This window comes from Oreochromis aureus, linkage group 3 (genome assembly GCF_013358895.1).
Source record: "Oreochromis aureus strain Israel breed Guangdong linkage group 3, ZZ_aureus, whole genome shotgun sequence".
Taxonomy (NCBI): Eukaryota; Metazoa; Chordata; class Actinopteri; order Cichliformes; family Cichlidae; genus Oreochromis; species Oreochromis aureus.
The window spans coordinates 21,120,318-21,139,729 of record NC_052944.1 but is presented as its reverse complement, the minus strand read 5'-3'; the positions used below and the strand labels follow the sequence as shown (position 1 = coordinate 21,139,729).

General features: G+C 40.8%; 1 protein-coding gene and 1 long non-coding RNA gene across 9 annotated transcripts; one reads left to right on the top strand and one right to left on the bottom strand.

Annotated features, from left to right (window-relative positions):
• Positions 1-4,248: 4,248 nt before the first annotated feature.
• LOC116325082 lies at positions 4,249-12,964 on the top strand. 8 transcript variants are annotated; one of them, XR_005612287.1, is made up of 5 exons: positions 4,249-6,378; positions 9,463-9,566; positions 10,239-10,286; positions 10,724-10,778; positions 11,908-12,964. XR_005612287.1 is itself a non-coding variant. In XM_039609587.1 (4 exons), the coding sequence occupies exons 1-3, from the start codon at positions 5,116-5,118 to the stop codon at positions 10,255-10,257; spliced, it is 1,386 nt and encodes a 461-aa protein (XP_039465521.1). In that variant the 5' UTR covers positions 4,249-5,115; the 3' UTR covers positions 10,258-10,286; positions 10,724-12,964. The 8 variants fall into 8 exon arrangements, 2 of the variants coding, with proteins under 2 accessions (XP_039465521.1, XP_039465520.1); XR_005612286.1 differs by having other exon boundaries at positions 11,905-12,964; XR_005612285.1 differs by having other exon boundaries at positions 4,250-6,378; positions 10,721-10,778.
• Positions 12,965-15,151: 2,187 nt separating this feature from the next.
• On the bottom strand, positions 15,152-17,985 carry LOC120436135. The gene is made up of 5 exons (XR_005610173.1): positions 17,938-17,985; positions 16,425-16,610; positions 16,213-16,326; positions 15,779-15,836; positions 15,152-15,583 (listed from the first exon to the last, which is right to left on the bottom strand). It is a non-coding gene; the product is annotated as an uncharacterized LOC120436135 (long non-coding RNA).
• Positions 17,986-19,412: the final 1,427 nt, after the last annotated feature.

Below are 19,412 nucleotides of genomic sequence, written 5' to 3'. Positions count from 1 at the left end.
CGGGGACATTCATACGCCGGTCGGGGACATTCATACGCCGGTCGGGAGAATCGTACCTCGGTCGGGGACATTTATCACCGGTCGGGGACATTCATATCACCGGTCGGGGACATTCATATACCGGTCGGGAGAATCGTACCTCGGTCGGGGACATTTATACGCCCGGTCGGGGACATTCATACGCCCGGTCGGGGACATTCATACGCCCGGTCGGGGACATTCATACGCCGGTCGGGAGAATCGTACCTCGGTCGGGGACATTCATACGCCGGGAGTGAAAAGAGAATATTAACGTCCTCTACTCCGTGCTACACAACGTGGCAGAGCTGTGCAGCCGAAGTCTCAAACCCACCTGGAAAAGATCTACTCACCTTGTACAAGGATTACACCCTCAGAGAGCCTCCTGGCAGACCAGCCTCATTGGTGTCAAACAACAATGCCTTACCCCAACATGTGGCTAAAGCGAGTCGGTGACTGGAGGAGGACAGCTCTCTTACACATGATGAGGTCCATCTTGAGGCTGAGCAGCTTAGTCTTCTGCATCTGTGGGCAAATTCTCCATTCAGTCATGCATAGGCTTCACCTGTGACTCTGACCATTCAGCTTCCCTGGTTCACCGTTGCGTTACAGAGCGAAGGACAAGTTTGAGTCTGACAATTCAGCTGGCCTGCTTCACCATCACGTTACAGAGAGCGGCCAAGTTCAGACTCTGACTTTTCAGCTTCCCTGGTACACTGTCACAGTACAGAGCGAAGGACAAGTTTGGACTCTGACTATTCAGCTGGCCTGCTTCACCGTCACGATACAGCGAGATGGCCACGTTCGAGGATCAGCAATGACCTGCCCCTGTGTGATGGCTGAACGGAAAGACGCGCAGAGTTGGACATCAATGCATCATTCATGTTTTGGGTTTAAAAGAAAAGCTATTCACAATAGTAAAGAGACACTGAAGGAGAAGCGATAAACGGCCTTATTATTTTCTGTACTTTTTTCTCTTGTTTATTCAGTTAGGGAGTTAGGGGCAGCACTTGTCTTTTTTTGGGTTTACAATGACTGCCTAACGCACACTGCACCAATAAAGATTTCGTTTGATAAACAAAGCGTTGTAGTTGATTGTGTTTCTTTTTAATTTTAGTTTTGACCAGATGTGATCAGGAAGCTGGTCAACAAAGCACAATATTCAGCAGCTACAGAGTCAGATATTTCTAAAAGGAATCATCAGGATAAATAACAGAAAAGAAGAAGAAGAAGCAAGACAAAAGCTTGGCATCGACTCATGTTCCCAAACAAGACTTAAACTAAACGCTATCCTTTGTATGAATGTTTAAATGTTGGCAGAAATGTTGAACTTATGAGGATAAAAGATGATATGATATGAGTGTTTCCAGTGTCCGGTCAGTCGCAAAGCAGACGTGGAAAAAGAAAGGTGGAAAATGTATTGTAAAAGCAGTCTCTCCTGTACTCGTCGAGGCAGTGAAAATTGCGGTGTATCACCTACTAGATCATATTCTCAACCTGTACCGCACCGATGAATGCAACGGTGTAAGATCAATCACCCCAGCCAAAAGAGAGCACGAGTGTCTGAGAGTATTGGAGGATTACTTTTACGCCGACAATTATTACAGCATCAGGAAAAAACTCATCACGCCTCGCTTCATTCCTTCCATTAAGCGGTTCCTGTTTGACCGCGAGATTGAAGCGTCAGATGCAAAAGTCGGAATCGTGGCGGACACGCTGTTGTACGAGCTGAAATCGGAAAGGCAAATCCTAGACGCAATCTCCAACACTTACGACAAACTGGTGGGAAACGATGATGTGAAACATAGTCAGCTGGAGATTGTTACACTGTGTTACAAATCCAATTTCTGGTGTCCTGTGTAAATTGTGCACTGTGACTTTGTGACGAAGAACCCGCTTTGTACACTGTTTGCGTTGTCTATTCCAAAAAAAGACCAACAGAAACAATCAAACGTGTGTGTTTTTGTTGTTTTATTTTTTTCTTCTCTCACCAACACTGACAAGATTTTACAAATCAACACAGATGTTATATTGCGTACATACACCAAGTGCATGCGTACTGCTGCTACTGTCACAGCTTTGCAAACGGGAGGAGAATTGTGCGCTGATTGGGAAAAGAAATCATACACCGGTCGGGGAATTCTTGCGCCGGTCGGGGACATTCATACGCCGGTCGGGGAGAATCGTACCTCGGTCGGGGAGAATCGTACCTCGGTCGGGGACATTTATACGCCGGTCGGGGACATTCATACGCCGGTCGGGGACATTCATACGCCGGTCGGGGAGAATCGTACCTCGGTCGGGGACATTTATACGCCGGTCGGGGACATTCATACGCCGGTCGGGGACATTCATACCGGTCGGGAGAATCGTACCTCGGTCGGGGACATTTATCGCCGGTCGGGGACATCATACGCCCGGTCGGGGACATTCATACGCCGGTCGGGACATTCATATACCGGTCGGGAGAATCGCACTCGGTCGGGGACATTTATCGCCGGTCGGGGACATTCATCACCCGGTCGGGGACATTCATACGCCCGGTCGGGAGAATCGTACCTCGGTCGGGGACATTTATACGCCGGTCGGGGACATTCATACGCCGGTCGGGGACATTCATACGCCGGTCGGGGACATTCATACGCCGGTCGGGGAGAATCGTACCTCGGTCGGGGACATTCATACGCCGGGGAGTGAAAAGAGAATATTAACGTCCTCTACTCCGTGCTACACAACGTGGCAGAGCTGTGCAGCGAAGTCTCAAACCCACCTGGAAAAGATCTACTCACCTTGTACAAGGATTACACCCTCAGAGAGCCTCCTGGCAGACCAGCCTCATTGGTGTCAAACAACAATGCCTTACCCCAACATGTGGCTAAAGCGAGTCGGTGACTGGAGGAGGACAGCTCTCTTACACATGATGAGATCCATCTTGAGGCTGAGCAGCTTAGTCTTCTGCATCTGTGGGCAAATTCTCCATTCAGTCATGCATAGGCTTCCACCTGTGACTCTGACCATTCAGCTTCCCTGGTTCACCGTTGCGTTACAGAGCGAAGGACAAGTTTGAGTCTGACAATTCAGCTGGCCTGCTTCACCATCACGTTACAGAGAGACGGCCAAGTTCAGACTCTGACTTTTCAGCTTCCTGGTACACTGTCACAGTACAGAGCGAAGGACAAGTTTGGACTCTGACTATTCAGCTGGCCTGCTTCACCGTCACGATACAGCGAGATGGCCACGTTCGGAGGATCAGCAATGACCTGCCCCCTGTGTGATGGCTGAACGGAAAGACGCGCAGAGTTGGACATCAATGCATCATTCATGTTTTGGGTTTAAAAGAAAAGCTATTCACAATAGTAAAGAGACACTGAAGGAGAAGCGATAAACGGCCTTATTATTTTCTGTACTTTTTTCTCTTGTTTATTCAGTTAGGGAGTTAGGGGCAGCACTTGTCTTTTTTGGGTTTTCTCTCACCCAGGGGTTAGGTAGCACTTCCCTTTTTGAAAGAAACTTGTTGTGTTTGTTATTTTGGCCTTTGTTCACCCTGGAGTTAAAGCTTTCAGTTTGGTAGCAATAAAATCAACTGGCTTCTGGGTATGGCTTTGGGGACCAGGGCGGGGTCACGTCCCTTTTAAACCCTGTGCAGTTCAATGTATATTTGCAAAAATGTTTCAGGTTTTACCAGGACATTAGTACAATGACTGCCTAACGCACACTGCACCAATAAAGATTTCGTTTGATATACAAAGCGTTGTAGTTGATTGTGTTTCTTTTTAATTTTAGCTTTGACCAGATGTGATCAGGAAGCCGGTCAACAAAGCACAATATTCAGCAGCTACAGAGTCAGATATTTCTAAAAGGAATCATCAGGATAAATAACAGAAAAAGAAGAAGAAGCAAGACAAAAGCTTGGCATCGACTCATGTTCCCAAACAAGACTTAAACTAAACGCTATCCTTTGTATGAATGTTTAAATATGTGTGTGACTGCATGCGTACGAGTGAAGTTACACACCTATTCAAAGGTCATTACACAAACATGTTAAACCTTATGTCGCGCATGAAAGAAAGCCGCCGTAGAGTCGCGCAGTGTGTTAGAAGCGGTACTACTTAGGTGGAAGTCGGTGGTTCGAGTCTCCGTCTACCCGCTTGCCATTTTGACTTCCTGTTTTAGCTCGCGGAGTGGTGGATGTCAAGAAAATATTAACATCCTCCATTCCGTGCTACACAATGTGGCAGACCTGTGAGAGCCAAAACTCGTTCACAGACCAGTTCATACTGCGGAGCTAAGCAAGCCGCGGCATTTTCGCTCAGTGCGAAAGAACGGCGACTGCGGAGGTGAAAGTCGGTGGTCCTCGACTCAAGTCAGACCCACCAGGGAGGTAGGCTGAAAGAGGAGGTTGCTTTGGCCGCCTCTCACTCTCCCTCACCGTCCCAGTGCCGTGCGAAACCCGCTACGGTTGTCTGCTGACTTAAGACTTTCCAGAGAGCCGTCCCCTATATATGGCGCAGGGCACCTTTGCTAGTCCTTACGCTTAAACTGCTCAACCGCGGAGGCGAGAAAAAACGGCTTTGGCCGAGGGCGTGCGTCGGCCTCCTGTCTCCCTTACGGCTAGAAAAGATTTATTGCTAAAAAGAAAAAGGAGAGTCGAAATACGAGTTGTCACCGACCAGAAACGGTGACAGCATTTATAGAATGACTATTAAAAGTCAGCGAGTGTCAATAATGTTAATGTGGTTATGTTAGTAATACAACGAGTGCTAATATAACAGCTTTAAGATGCATTTAACGATATTATTACGCGTTTTACCGTCTTTATAGTGCTAGCTTAAAGTTAGGGTGTAAACGTGTTAGATTTGTGTTCTCATGAGTAAATATATTAATTTATCTTGTGTTGTAAAAGACGTTTTCTGATTGTCATTTTATTTTGGAAATGATTTTATTTTGGTGATCATAGAGGACTTCACTTCCTGTTCCTTGTTGTTGTGAAGCGCGAACTGCCAAAAATGGATGTATGTTTTTCCCTCCTGTGTTGCGGACAATAAAAGAAACGGGAAAAGTAATCAATCAACCAAGTGTGTGCATTATTAAGAGAACATGGCCGAAGAAGAAGAAAACTCTTCGAGCTCAACAGGTTATGGGCCCAGGCGTGACACAACAGGAGGAAGATGGCAGAGGTTAGTGTTCAACGGAGACGAAAACAGTTACGAACTCTGGGAGGCAAAGTTTCTCGGCCACATGCGGATCATTGGTCTAAAGGACACTATATTATCAGCCACTAACCCAGATGCAGAGAAGAATGCTGAATGCTACGCTGAACTGATTCAGTTTCTTGATGATAAAAGCCTTTCACTGGTAATGAGAGATGCGACTGACGACGGAAGAAAAGCTTTAAAAATACTACGTGACCACTACGATAGTAAAGGCAAGCCCAGAATCATCGCACTGTACACAGAGCTGACGTCTTTACAGAAGAAACCAGATGAGACAGTGACAGATTATATTATCCGAGCTGAAAAAGCAGTGACCTCCCTAAGAAATGCAAAAGAAGTCATCAGTGATGGACTTATTATCGCTATGATTTTAAAGGGGCTTCCTGAAGCTTACAAGCCATTTGCTATTCACACAACTCAAAGCAGTGAAGATTTAACATTCACACAGTTCAAAAGCAACCTACGAAGTTATGAGGAAACCGAGAAATTCGACAACAAAGTAAAAACAGATAATGTGATGAAGGTTGATTTAACCTCCATCACCTGTCATGGATGCGGAAACCGAGGACATTTTGTAAAAGATTGTCGCCAAAAGGGAACACCTAAGTGGTGTAGCTACCATAGAAGCTCGACACACAGTGATGAGACATGTAGAAGAAAAACCAAGTACAGAGATGATGCAAAACTAACTGTAGGAAAACAAGAGGACAAGAAAGAAGAGCAGACTTTTGTATTTAAAGTTAGTCAAAGACTTCTGCCTACTGACATAATAAGAGAAGGACTAATGGTGGACTGTGGTGCTACTTCACACATCATTACAGAGAAGAACAAGTTCATAAAGTTTGATGAGACTTTTGATCCAGAGAAACACTACATGGAGCTTGCTGATGGATCCAGGACAAATAACGTCGCACTCAAGAGGGGAGATGCCAACGTCTCTCTACGGGACGTACAAGGACACTGTACCACCATCACACTGAGAGATGCTCTGTTCATCCCATCCTACCCTCAGAGCATATTTTCAGTGAAGGCAGCTACAACCTATGGAGCACAGGTGGTCTTCAAGAAGGGACAGAATGAACTAGTGAACAAAGATGGGACAGTCTTCTCCATTGAAGAATACAACAGACTCTACTATTTGAAAACGGTAAACAATGAAACATCATTCAATGACATGATATCCTGTGACACTGTTAATCTGACTTGTGATGTGAAAACATGGCACGAAATTTTAGGACATTGTAATGTTAGCGATGTGTTAAAGCTACCTGATGTTGTAGAGGGCATGAAAATCACAGGCAGTGGCATGTTAGATTGTAATGTGTGCACAGAAGGGAAATTCACCGAATTCACAAGCAGTTCCTTCCAGTCTCTTTTAAGGCAAAAGGGTATAAAGCATGAGACATCTGCGCCATATTCTCCTCATCAGAATGGCACAGCTGAGAGGCAACTCTCTTTGAAATGGGGAGGTGTCTTTTACTAGAAAAGGGGCTGCCAAAAGAATTATGGCCTTATGCCATTCAAAATGCAGCACACACCCGCAACAGATGCTACAGTAACAGGACTAAAAGTACACCATATCAGATGTTAACAGGGAAAAGACCAGATCTCTCAAAACTGTGGATATTTGGGTCAGACTGTTATGCATACATACATGATCACAAGAAACTTGATCCCAGATGTGAAAAAGGAATATTTGTGGGTTATAGTAAAAATAGCCCAGCATACCTGGTTTATTACCCCCACACAGGAAAAGTGTCAAAACACAGACTCGTGAGATTTATCAAGAAGAACACTGTTGAACAACAAACACAGACTGATGAATATGACACAGAAATTCAGACTTATGAGCATGTAGTGCCTTCAAAAGAAAGTACAGAACAACAAAATGAAATGCAGCAGAGAACAGACCTCCTAGAGAAGAGGAAACCAACACAAATGAACCAAACCTTGACACAGAAAGAAATGAGGGTGATGAGCAAAACCAAACTGAACGCTATCCTAACAGAGAAAGGAAGCCTCCTAAATATTTAGAGGATTACACATCTAACTGCAAAGAGTTAGCTAATGTAACTTCTGTAAGTGTTGATTATTGTTACAGAGCAACCTGTGGAATCCCCCAAACCTATAAAGAGGCACTGATGTCACCAGAGGCACCAAGGTGGAAACAGGCAATGGCAGAAGAAATCAACTCTCTGAAAGAGAATGACACATTCGAACTGACTACTTTACCTACTGGTAGAAATACCATTGGAGGAAAATGGGTCTACGCCCTCAAAGAAAATGAACAAGGACAAATATTCAAAGCCAGGTTTGTAGCAAAAGGTTACAACCAAACACAAGGAATAGACTACCAAGAGACATTTGCACCAACAGCAAACATGACATTTGTGCGAACCCTAATGCAAATATCAGTCCAGAATGATCTTATTATCCACCAAATGGATGTTAAAACTGCATATTTGCATTCTCCCATTGAGGAAGAAATATACATGGACCAACCAGAAGGTTTTGAGCAAACAGAGTCAGGAGAAAATTTGGTGTACAAATTAAAGAAATCCCTTTACGGGTTAAAACAATCAGGGAGAAACTGGTACAAACTCTTGAATGACTACCTTGAACAAAATGACTTTGAAAGAAACCTTTCTGATCACTGTGTATACAGGAAAGACATTGACCATGAAACTCTACTGGTTATCATCTGGGTAGATGACTTGATCATTGCGGCTAGCAATAATAACTTGTTAAACACATTCAAAGAAACAATGAGGTCAAAGTTTAACATGAAAGACCTGGGGAAAATATCCAGTTTTCTTGGTATCCAGTTTATACAAAAAGAGGCTGAAATCAGGATGAATCAGAAGAGATACATTCAAAGAATGTTGGAACGCTTTGGGATGTCAGAATGCAAACCCAGATCCACACCGTGTGAACTAAAAACGGACACTACTACATGTGGAGGAAGTGATGCAAATGAGACAGTTAACTCAAGAGAGTACAGAGAAATAGTGGGCAGTCTGATATATGCCATGACGTGTACGAGACCAGATATAAGCTGGGTTGTTAGCAGACTATCTCAAACACTAGCTCAACCCACGAGAGAGGACTTAGTAACGGCAAAACAAGTCCTCAGATACCTAAAAGGCACAAATGACTTTGAACTCATCTTTAAGAAAAGCAGTGAGGATCTAGATCTAATTGCTTACAGTGACTCTGACTGGGCATCCTCTGTAAAAGACAGACGCAGTACAGTATCATCAGAATCCAACTATTTTTAGACATTGAATTTATAACACTGAATTTTTATCCTCCAAATTTCCCTGCAAAAAATATTCACCTGCAAAAATTCACCTGCAAAAAATTCACCTGCAAAAATTCACCTGCAAAAAATTCACCTGCAAAAATTCACCTTTTCACCTTTTAATGCACCTTTTCAAATTAATTCACTACGTTTCGTGCCTAACGGAGTTATTTTTACACATTCCACCACCTTTCATTGTTTACCGTTACAACCCCCCCCCCAAGAAAAAACATCGGCCCATAAAAACGAAAAATCACCATCGACCCACCGGGCAAATGCCGACGGCCAGTCCAGGTATGGTCATGCCATCAGTTAACCCTTCGCGTGCCAGCTGTGCCACGCGTGCCCAGGGTTGCCGACCCCTGCTGTAAATGATCAGTGAGTCAGGTTAACCCTAAACTTTAAACAGTACCTCTGTGTCTCTGTGTGTGTGTGCTGAACATCTAGAATCAGGATGGAGACAGGCTGCATTGAGTGTGGGACTTTTCTCTGTTAAAAACAGGTTGAAGACGGCTCAGAAACATTTGGAGATGCAAATTTAGCATTATGACTGATGGTGGTGTGTAAAGCCTCTACTGCCTCTGCTCCACTGTATTTTTGTTACTAATTTATGTTTGTTGTTGTTTAACACAGATTTCAGAAAAGCAAACATGAGCACTGTCGTTTAATCCTTAATAGTTTAAACCAGAACTGGAGTGGAAATCAAAAAATCCAGTTTCTTCTTCCTCAGAAGTTTCATTTGTCAGTGTGGGACTGCTGAGTCACCTGAAGAACTTATTTCATTCATTCTCCACACGATGTTCATTTACAGAAATGTTTCACAGGACCTGATTTCTCCCAAAGGGTGAACTAGTGTGTTTCCATGGATTACCTCTGTATGAGTGTACTTTCTTAAATCAAGGCAAGTGTTTGTCCTGTTTTGTTCCTCAGGTACAGTACGTGATATTAAGGGCAAGCGGTCAACACTGGGGAAGAAAAGAAGCAGAAGTCCTTCCAAGAAGGAGCTGCAGTGAGGACACAGTCTGGTCACTGAGGTCAGAGCTCAGAATCTGAAACAGCTCACGTTTATATTCTACGGGTCTAAAAAAAATTTAATTATATTTATAAAGAAACCTTTAAATAATATTCTAAATAATAATCATAATTATGATTATTATTAAAAATATCAGACATTTAAGTGCATTTTCTGTCACACGTATTGTGTTAGCCCTGCGATAAACTGACAGCCTGTCTTTGTCCTGTATCAGCTGAGATAGGCTTCATCCTCCTGCGACCCTGAATTGGATACATTGTATTCCAATTATGTAATCTGATCATTTACAAACTCAAGGTATCTAATCAAAATGTGAGTAATATTGATAAAAATGGGAAAGCAGAAATAAGTTTGACATAAATGTAAATGTGTTAGCTGACATAGAGGAAAGCTACATGTAGTCTGAAAAACCTTTGTTGTCAAGTTTGCAGGTCTATCAGCACGAGACATTCTTACATAGAAGAGACTGTTAAAGTCTCTAATTCAGTGAAGCATTATTGGTCCAGTCTGTTTGGATAAATATAGTAAACTGATGTATGTCCATTTATTCACACATTTTCTTAAGTGCTTATCCAGTTCAGGATCACAGTGGAGCTGGAGCTGGATATATTCAGTAAATAAACCTTACAAAAGTTAACAATAAACTTGCATCCATGTACGTTGTTGTCCACAGGATGAGAACATCAAAATGACCAAAGTAGCTGAGCAGATTTCATCTCAAGTAAGCGATTAACTGTTTGTTCATTTGTTCTGCCACCTAAAGGACATTTAAGGATGTCTTTTGAGTGTCTAGTTGAATTTATTCTAGTGACTCTCATGGTCATTTGTAATGATGGACATATTTTTCATGTTCATCAACCATTTAGTAAATTCTATCTATTTAGGAATATCTGTCAGCTATAAAATATAATATAAATATAAAAAATATCAAAATATCTCCTGCCCTTTATATTTTAACGATGTAAGACCAGACGGCTGTTATTGTATTACATAAGCATTCCTCACATATAAATGAGATGCTGTACAGTACAATCCTACTGACACACGAGAGGGATAATGACGGCTATTCAACATTGTTACATGACACATTTGAGCTGCATGATACAGACAAAGTGACTAAATCATCTTTTTTGTGGTCTATTGTCTTCAAACCAGCAGACAAAGCTGATGGCAGAAGAAGTCGGAGAAGAGCTTTAGGCCGTGGACTGAAAAGGTATCAAAAGACATTTGGAGTGACGGCTTCTACAACTCAGTTTTTGGTTGTGCTGAAGTAAAGCTTACAGTCTAGGTCACAGTATTGATATTCAACAAAGAAAAGCTCACTTGTTTGAATTTATTTACAATCATAGTTTTTATAAATTCTGACTCTAAACAGCTTTTACATCTTTGATATTGTTTGACACTAGATATCAGGTGATGGGATTTAATTTAATGTCCCAATGAGCCATTTACACTGACAAAGGTCAGTTGAACTGTAACACATTCATTATTTAGATCCAACATTTCTAAGAGAAATAACTGAATGTAAAAAATGGCAGCCCTCAGGCCAGGTTTAATTGATAGAGATATCTGCATGCATTATGAAATTTATGTATCCCAGATAATTGTTATTCATCTAGTCATGGCAGACCCACACCTTCCTCCCAAGTTAACTGCAGCCCAAAATAAGTAGTGGCGATATTTACACACTCACAACCAGTGTGGTGTAAAAAGAGCAACCAAAAACCTATCAGCCTGCACAGCCACAGATGTGCTAGAAGCTCGAAAAGCTAGAAGCTCTGCTTATGGAGAAACTCATGGAGAAACTTTCTAAGCCTAACAGGGGACAGGTACTCCTGCCCAAATAACATGATATAACCGCACATACAGCCCAGCCATAAAGTGAACCAAGTCATTTAGTTAAAGACAGTGTTTGGGTTAATGTATGTGTTGTAGGTTGCCATTTTAAAAGCTACACATTCAAAAGCTAGAATGATTTTGTTTGCTCCCTATGTAACCCACGCATGTGAGTACGTGCACATAGGGAGGAAGAGCAGCCTTGAGAAGAACAAACTGGACTCAGTGAAGGGAGTCACCTGGTGTGATAAGGATAGCAACAGCATCCTGGGAGGGCTGTACTCACATCGTATAACCACGCTTGCACAACACACCAGCACACGCAGACAGTTAATCTTTGTTCACATATATACCTGTTTAAGATGTCACATGTTAATGAGACTATGTATATTCATGTGTGCAGCCTGCAGGGGGAAGTGGGTTGGAGACAACTGCTTCCCTCTCGCAAGTGAAAACTTGAGCTCCGTGTGACCTCGTTCCTGAGTGAGATTCTGTTTATCCAGCAGTATCAGGGGTAAAACTCTGACAACAGCATGGGACCAAATGCATCTAACCAGCCTGCACCAACCTGATATTTCTTCCTCCTGAATTAAATGAATGGATGGATGAAAGTTAAATGACTACAAACCTAAAGCCACTAGTTCCCACACTGGAGTTTCCTGACACTGTGTGTTTAATTGTACTGAGCTTGTATCAACACTTGTAACAGGCTAAGCTACCCGAGACACTGCATTGAATTATTGTTTCTATCTTAATGATTTCAGCTGACTGGTTTTAGCTCAGATGTTCCGCTTTTTCCTTTCAGTAGATCAAAATAACTTGTGCTCTTTCTGCTTCTAATTTGATGGCAAGAAGAAAAAGAAGAATGCTTCAGCAAAGTGGTGTTCATGGTCTCAGTGAGCAGTGTGCCGATCATGGTCACACACTGCATGTGGTTCAAAAAGCAACATGTCTGTTCACCACAACAATCAAAAAGTTTGAAATATGTATTGTTGTGAGATGTGTAATATTAGTGCATGCTACGGTTTGTTATTGAACATTGTTCAGTTGTGTTTTCTACTTAGACCACTTAGATCAAAAAAAGTGTTGGTTTCAGATTCTTTCTTTTTAAATTTATAAAGCACCTGTTCATTTTTTTAATAAAATTAGTTTGACATAAATTTTAGTGTTTCCTTTATAATCTTTTAATGCTTACACTACACTGTAAACATCTACATTAGAGACATTTCTGTTACCTATTTATGAGACTGGGCTGCTTGACTACAATTTGGAAGTGGATGCAAAATCACATGGAGCGTGCTCTCGTTTCTTTTTTAATATGATGGACTGAACACAGGAGGTATCCGCTTTTGACTAAGCACAGATTAATCTGATCCCATTTCTACCTGTCTGTACTATTTGAAGATTTCACTGAAGTTTGCTCAACTGTAATTGTCAGGATATATATTTTTTCCAGCTCTCAAAGGGCAAAGGAATGACTCAGACTTATCAAATGTTCTTTGATTAGATACACAATGTGAAGTTCATAATTTTTTGCAAATAAAACTATATGACAAACATGAACAGCTGTGCTTATTTCTGAGACATGAATGTTTGTAAACAACTTTATGTTCTGAATGTGTTCGTATTTAGACAGCGTACATTTGTAGGCTGAAACTGTAATGGTGAACCTGAGCTGATGGTCAACAGAAGGCAAATATACATAAATATAAAACAATATTGAAGTAATGTCTTTAACCAATCAACTTATTCACTGTAGTAAACATGCACCGCTAGCTCACGTGATTGACTCTGTCTCCATGGTTACATCGTATATTATTAGCTATGTAAACAGCTTCCAAAGATACCGCCATTGCTCTCTGCAGCTGTAACACTTTCACGCTTTGCAAATCATTTTACGTTTTTGATAGTTATGAAGACAGAATATGTTTTTAAGGTCATGCTAGGCTGTTGCTCTGGTGCTCGCTGTGGACTGAGGTGGACCGCGCGTCCGATTCCTGTTATTAGCTGTCCGCCGTAGGAAGGCTGCTTTCCATTTATAAGTAGCGACAGTCTGCTGTTACTCGAACTCAAACCCCGCTTTGTTCTTCAATTAAAGGCCTTTTATAGCCGTTCATGACACACACACACACATAAAACACTTTGCCTCACCGTGACAATGCAACTTTACTAAAACCTTTAAAGTATCTGATATAGGATAGAAAAATGAAGCAACCAGAGATTTAATGATGAAGACTCTGTGTTCTGTAGTTCACGTTTTACAGTCCTGAATGACTCTTTGCACATTCATATAATTTATTGAAGAGGAGTTTAGAATGCACTTTACATTTAGACTGTTGCTGTTTAATTTTTTACATTACATTTTTTTTTTTTTTTTTTTTTTTTTTACATTTTTTACGTGTTATGTCATGAATAAGGTTTACCTGTTGGGGGTTTGATGGATCAGCTGGACAATACAGTCAAAGACAGACTTCATTTGCAAGAATCCTAGTTGGATTTTTGTTTCCACTCATATTTTCGAACTAAATGTTTAAAACAACTTTGATAGACTGGATACCTGTCCAAGGTGTACATTACCTCTCACTCAAGCATCCCAGGACAGAGCCCTGCCCCACCATGAGCCTGGGTGGATACGTGGTTATAATATAAAAGGACTGATACTGAATATGAATATTTCATGAAAATCGAATTATAAAACAAATTCCTAGGTGTTTGTTATATCCAGCAAGCGTAATATTGATTACATATGTCTGAATTGCTAACCCTAACCCTAGCTCAACAAACCACAATTTCCTGGACTGTCAGTATTATTACATGCTGTGAACATAAGTAACTTTGATCACAGTTTCAATTATAAAAGAAAAAGAAAATAGAAAAAAAGACTAAGATTGTTATGTTATTTCTTCCAAACTGACTAGAAACATACTTGTCATACTCTCACAGCATAGGATCAGACTCACTGTGCATGATGGCTCGGGCCACCATCTGTATTTCAGGATAATTAATATGCAAAAAACACTAAAAGTTATGCATGAATTTAACCAACATAATTATTAATTGCATATTTTCAAATTTTCTAACATGATTAGAAAAATTAGACTTTGTAAATACATGAAAATCTCATATTGTTACAGTCCTAATGCCAATATGATTCTTCATAACTCCTGCTTTGAAATACTGAGCTTTAAAATGTACCTCATGAGAGATACTTTACAGTGGCACACTGTCAGGATAATTCTGACTTTAATATCGCTGTATTAATCTGAATCTTTCTCAAATGTGCTGTGAATGAATGCTGATGCAACTTACTGTGGGAAAGCTGTTAATAAAATAAATCTGTGACACAAGTAACACATTCACACAGGAAGAGGACACAAAGGGAGGACACGCAGAGGCTGTGTTAAAGTCAGAAATCCAAATCTTTAGTCAAAAACAGGCGGCGGTTACAAACAGGAAGACAAGCAGTCCATACAGTGAATTCAAACAGCAGTAAAAAATAACTGGACACTGAAAAACTTAAAGCAATGTGGGATGAAACAAAGGGAAGCAGCGCAGTATTTTCACTGAATTATCATCAATTACAAAAGAGAAAAACAACGATTTTTAAGGTTTGTTTTCTTAATTGCAGTTAGAGGGTGGCTGGTAAAGATGAAAACACATACAGAATGTAAACTGTGTGAGTTTGGTGAACTTTGTTAGTAACAAATGAGGTAAACCCCCCCCCCCCCCCAAAAAACCCAAACAAAACAGACAAAATACAGAAAGAGGCTCTCAGTATTCATTAATAATTAGAAAGCATCTAAACATTCTGGTCGTGGATTTTTACAGTCTTATTTCCGCTTACTGTCATCATTATAATCATCATGACCACGGCGAGGTCCTTAGGTGGGCGGGGCTGTCTTTGGTGATGTCACAATGAAACGTTTTTGACATTTGACACTTCAACATTAAGGGGAACAAGAAGAAACAGTGTTCCTAAAATAACTGACAGGAAGTAACCAGGCCGTTAGAAATGGATGGCATATGTTTAGAATTACTGTAGTTAGGTAACTCTACTTACCAAAAGCAGAAGCACACAGATGAAGGATCAGATGCTGAATGTTGCAGGAACATGCTCATGTGTGGTGGTCACTCAATGCTGCTCTGGCAGGTTAGACAGTCCAATAGTGATATCCTGCCCATCTGATGAACAGTTTGAAAACACACATGCAATACTTTATTCGTATTACGGTCAAAGTTGGATATTAATTTTTGTCCTTTGAAAATGTTTGTGTATTTGAAAGCACTATCATTTAAGGATGGCTCAGATAGTCTCTATCTAAGAGTATCTCCTTTGAAAGCCGAGACAAGTTTATCCACTGATCCACGTCACTTTACCTGGATGTTTTCTTTGAAGCTGGTTGATGACTCCTCTCTCCCTCACTCAGAAACACTCCTAAAATAACCAAGCAAATAAATAATATTGAGGATTTACTCATGTCATTACAAAAAACAGCAAAAACATCTCCCTTTTATCCCATTTCTCCATTCCTGCTGAACATCAGGCAACAAATATCACAGTAAATCACAGTAAAATGTAAAGCACATACTATGGACAACATGTGGTTCTATATATATCAGTTGATTTCCTCTGTGCAGTGCAGACGAGCATCATCATATAGGACAACAAAGCCCAGAGAACACGAGATACACAACATCCAACATTCAGACTCAAACAGCCTCCATAAATGAAGAACACCAGGTTGGTCCAGTTATACTAGATATGAGCATACTTCACATTACTGTGTATGAATAATAATCAACAGACAAACTTTGAAGATGCAGAGCATGATGTCCCATCATCAGACTGTAAACAATCATCCACCAGGCTTCTTTGTTGGCAGAGGTGATGATTCTCCCATCAGGGATCAGTAGCGTGTATTAACCTGTGGTATAAGCAGCAGTCACTGAAATATTACTGTTTCAGATAAGAAATCTAGCACATAAAAGCCAGGGTGGGAGGGATCTCTGCAAACTGACTTACCTCTGCAAGTGTGAGGCTGTTCCTCCAGCCTCGACAAAAATCTGACTCTCCGGTCACAGACAAACAAAAAACTCCAGCTGGGAGATAGAAAACGTTGTCTGGGTCTTGCTGGATGTTGCTGGTCAGAGTACTTCTTGGTCCCACTGACCCACATGGACAGTGACTGTGGAGAACTGTTCTGGCAAACTGAAAAGAGAATTAAAATGATAAAAAGCCAAACAGGATTTCCATAAAGACCATCTTGGAACCAGCAATCAAAAGATAATTTGTTCATATTTCAATTAAATATGAATATGTTGTTTAACTGTAAACAGTTAAGATCTGATGTGATTTACATCCTTCACACAGCACATTTGTCCAGGCCTTCAGGTAAACATAGCAGTAATCTTAGGTAACATGACTCATAGTAGAGATTCTGTAAGAAAGATTGCTAGCTCTAATGTTATTACCACAAAATCCAAGGACACACCAACAGCTCAGATTTCTAGAACTATTTAAACAAATGTCAGTCTATCCATTCATTTTCTTCTGAATATTCAATTCAGGTTCACAGTGGGAGGGTGGGGGGCTAGAGCCTGTCCCAGTAGTCATAAGTGGAGCACACCTTGACAGGTGACCAGTCTGTCAGAGGACTAACGGAGAGACAGACATCAGAGTAACAAATCTATTTAAAATTACTGTAAGCTTGCTACAGCTGTATGTATGAACATGTGTTTCTGTGCTCACAGTCCACCTCTCAGGAACCTGTACTTAATTTTTAGTCTACTTTAAACAGACCTCACAAAAGGCTGATGTGGCTGGTTCAGTAGTCCGATTTAAGTACGATACCTTTGGCCACAGAATAATCTGGCACATTGCTTCACTGCGGGCTTATGTATTTTCCCCACACCTGAATAAAACATACTGATATTTACAAAAAGCAGATTCAGCTGATGCAGCCTGACTTAGTCCTGATTCTAGATGTTCAGCACACACACAGAGACACAGAGGTACTGTTTAAAGTTTAGTGTTAACCTGAGTCACTGATCATTTACAGTATTACAGAGTCTTGCAGTCTTTGCATGATGTCCACGTTACTGTAAGTTTCTAGCTGACTCTCAGGTGTGCCAGCAGGAAAGAGTAATAATAACCTGCATCCTGAGCTTTGTCATGCAGGATTAATGGAGCCTGACTTTGTTCACACAGCTAGGATTGTATTTTACACTGACCCTGGGTCAGTATAAGTATCATACAGTTTAAACGAAGCACTGAAACATGCACATATTTATTAGAGATGCATTGAAGCTAATCGGGATATTTACTGTCAATCTGTGGCTGCGATTAATCACTTTACCGGAAACTTTATTAACTAGTAACTTCATTAGTCCATACCAGAAGCTAATATTCGTCAAATGCATCTTAAAGCTGTTATATTAGCACTCGTTGTATTACTAACATAACCACATTAACATTATTGACACTCGCTGACTTTTAATAGTCATTTTATAAATGCTGTCCGTTTAAATGGCCTTACCTGTAAATACTGCTGTATCCACCGGATTCCAGCCAGAGTGGATTCTGGAGTCTTCCCACGCTCCTGTTAGTGATCCTCCATCTGGATGGATGAGAACAACCTTCTGAACAATCTAGCAGGTGGAGATGGCCCATATCTATGGGACTGATTTCTGCTAATAACGCCTGATGGACTGATAACATCCAAAGCGGGTGAATCAAGTCACCTGGTCGCTAGCTGTGCCATTACCCAGCATACATCACTCCCTCCATCAATGCAATAAACGATACAAAAGTAATAGCCTGTATTTAATTTTTCTGCTGTATCTGCTGTTTCTCAGGTAGTTGTTTACATTATATAATTTATCGTGTTCCGTATACGTCACTACAATGTGATTTCGGAAATATATAAATATACGGACAACAGGCTTTGCCGCGGCAATCTCTTGTCGTCAGAAAAACAACGTTTAGGGAGCTCTATAGAATTCAATAAGAGGACCCTGCACGTCAATTCTCGACGCGAGGGGGGTACCCGGCGCGTCGATAAGTGAAGCAGAGGGAGCCTGACCATGCGTCGCACATTTGACGAGTTAGGAGTGAGAATGTGTTGCCACCTAATGACAGTGATATATGATGCAATTCCATATTAGATTCTTGATTAATGTGGGCTGTTGTTCTCATGGTTCTATGTGCCCCCTTTTAACTTTGAGCACTCGCCCCTTTAAACATCTCCGCACAGCCCTGCTCTTGTGTCAGAAATATGAAATGTTAGGCTGTGCTGACATCTTTTTCTCTGTAGAGGGCAGTGTTGGGCTCTCGAAGAAGAGCTTCAATCTGTTCAGTCAAGCTATTTCATGAACAGAATAATAATTCTCTTGTGTTCATTGTTTTCACTCTTGTATCTTTTTGCATGTATGTTCTGTGCTTCTAATTGTAAAAAAAAAGGTGTTTTCTTTGACTCACAATAGCTCTGATGTGGGGTACATTTTCAAACACGGGATCCAGAAAGATGTTTGAATCATTTATAAGTACAAATTAAAACAATAAAGCCAATTAAATGATAAATCCAAATAAAATAAATAAACCAAAAAGTAAATAATTTATAGTATAAAAATGCATGTATGTCTGAAGAGTACACTGTTTCTCATCCACCCCTTGACATTCTGCACTTCAATAACATTTTGATCATTTGATTTAAAATAAAAAGGCAAACTAAACTGAAAAACAAAATGGAAAAACTGTATCTATGCAACCAATTATGAAGTGAACAGCAAATTAATAAGGTTTAAAGCATCTGTGTGTGACGATTTAACACAAGACAAGACACAAGAAAATGGCTAGATCAACAAAACATTTGATTTGAGGAAGGAATCAAAAGATGTCAAAAACCACGGACCAATCACAAAATTTTATTGGAAAGAAATAATCTGGGGGTTTTTTTTTTGTGTTTTTTTTGCTGTCTGTAAATCAAAGGTTAGTATCTTGAAATTTCAGCAC

Coding starts and splice junctions, on each gene's coding strand:
- LOC116325082 (XM_039609587.1), top strand. CDS start 5,116: ATGGCCGAAGAAGAAGAAAACTCTTCGAGCTCAACAGGTTATGGGCCC. Junction 6,379..9,462: donor GACTCTACTATTTGAAAACG/GTAAACAATGAA, acceptor TTTGTTCCTCAG/GTACAGTACGTGATATTAAG.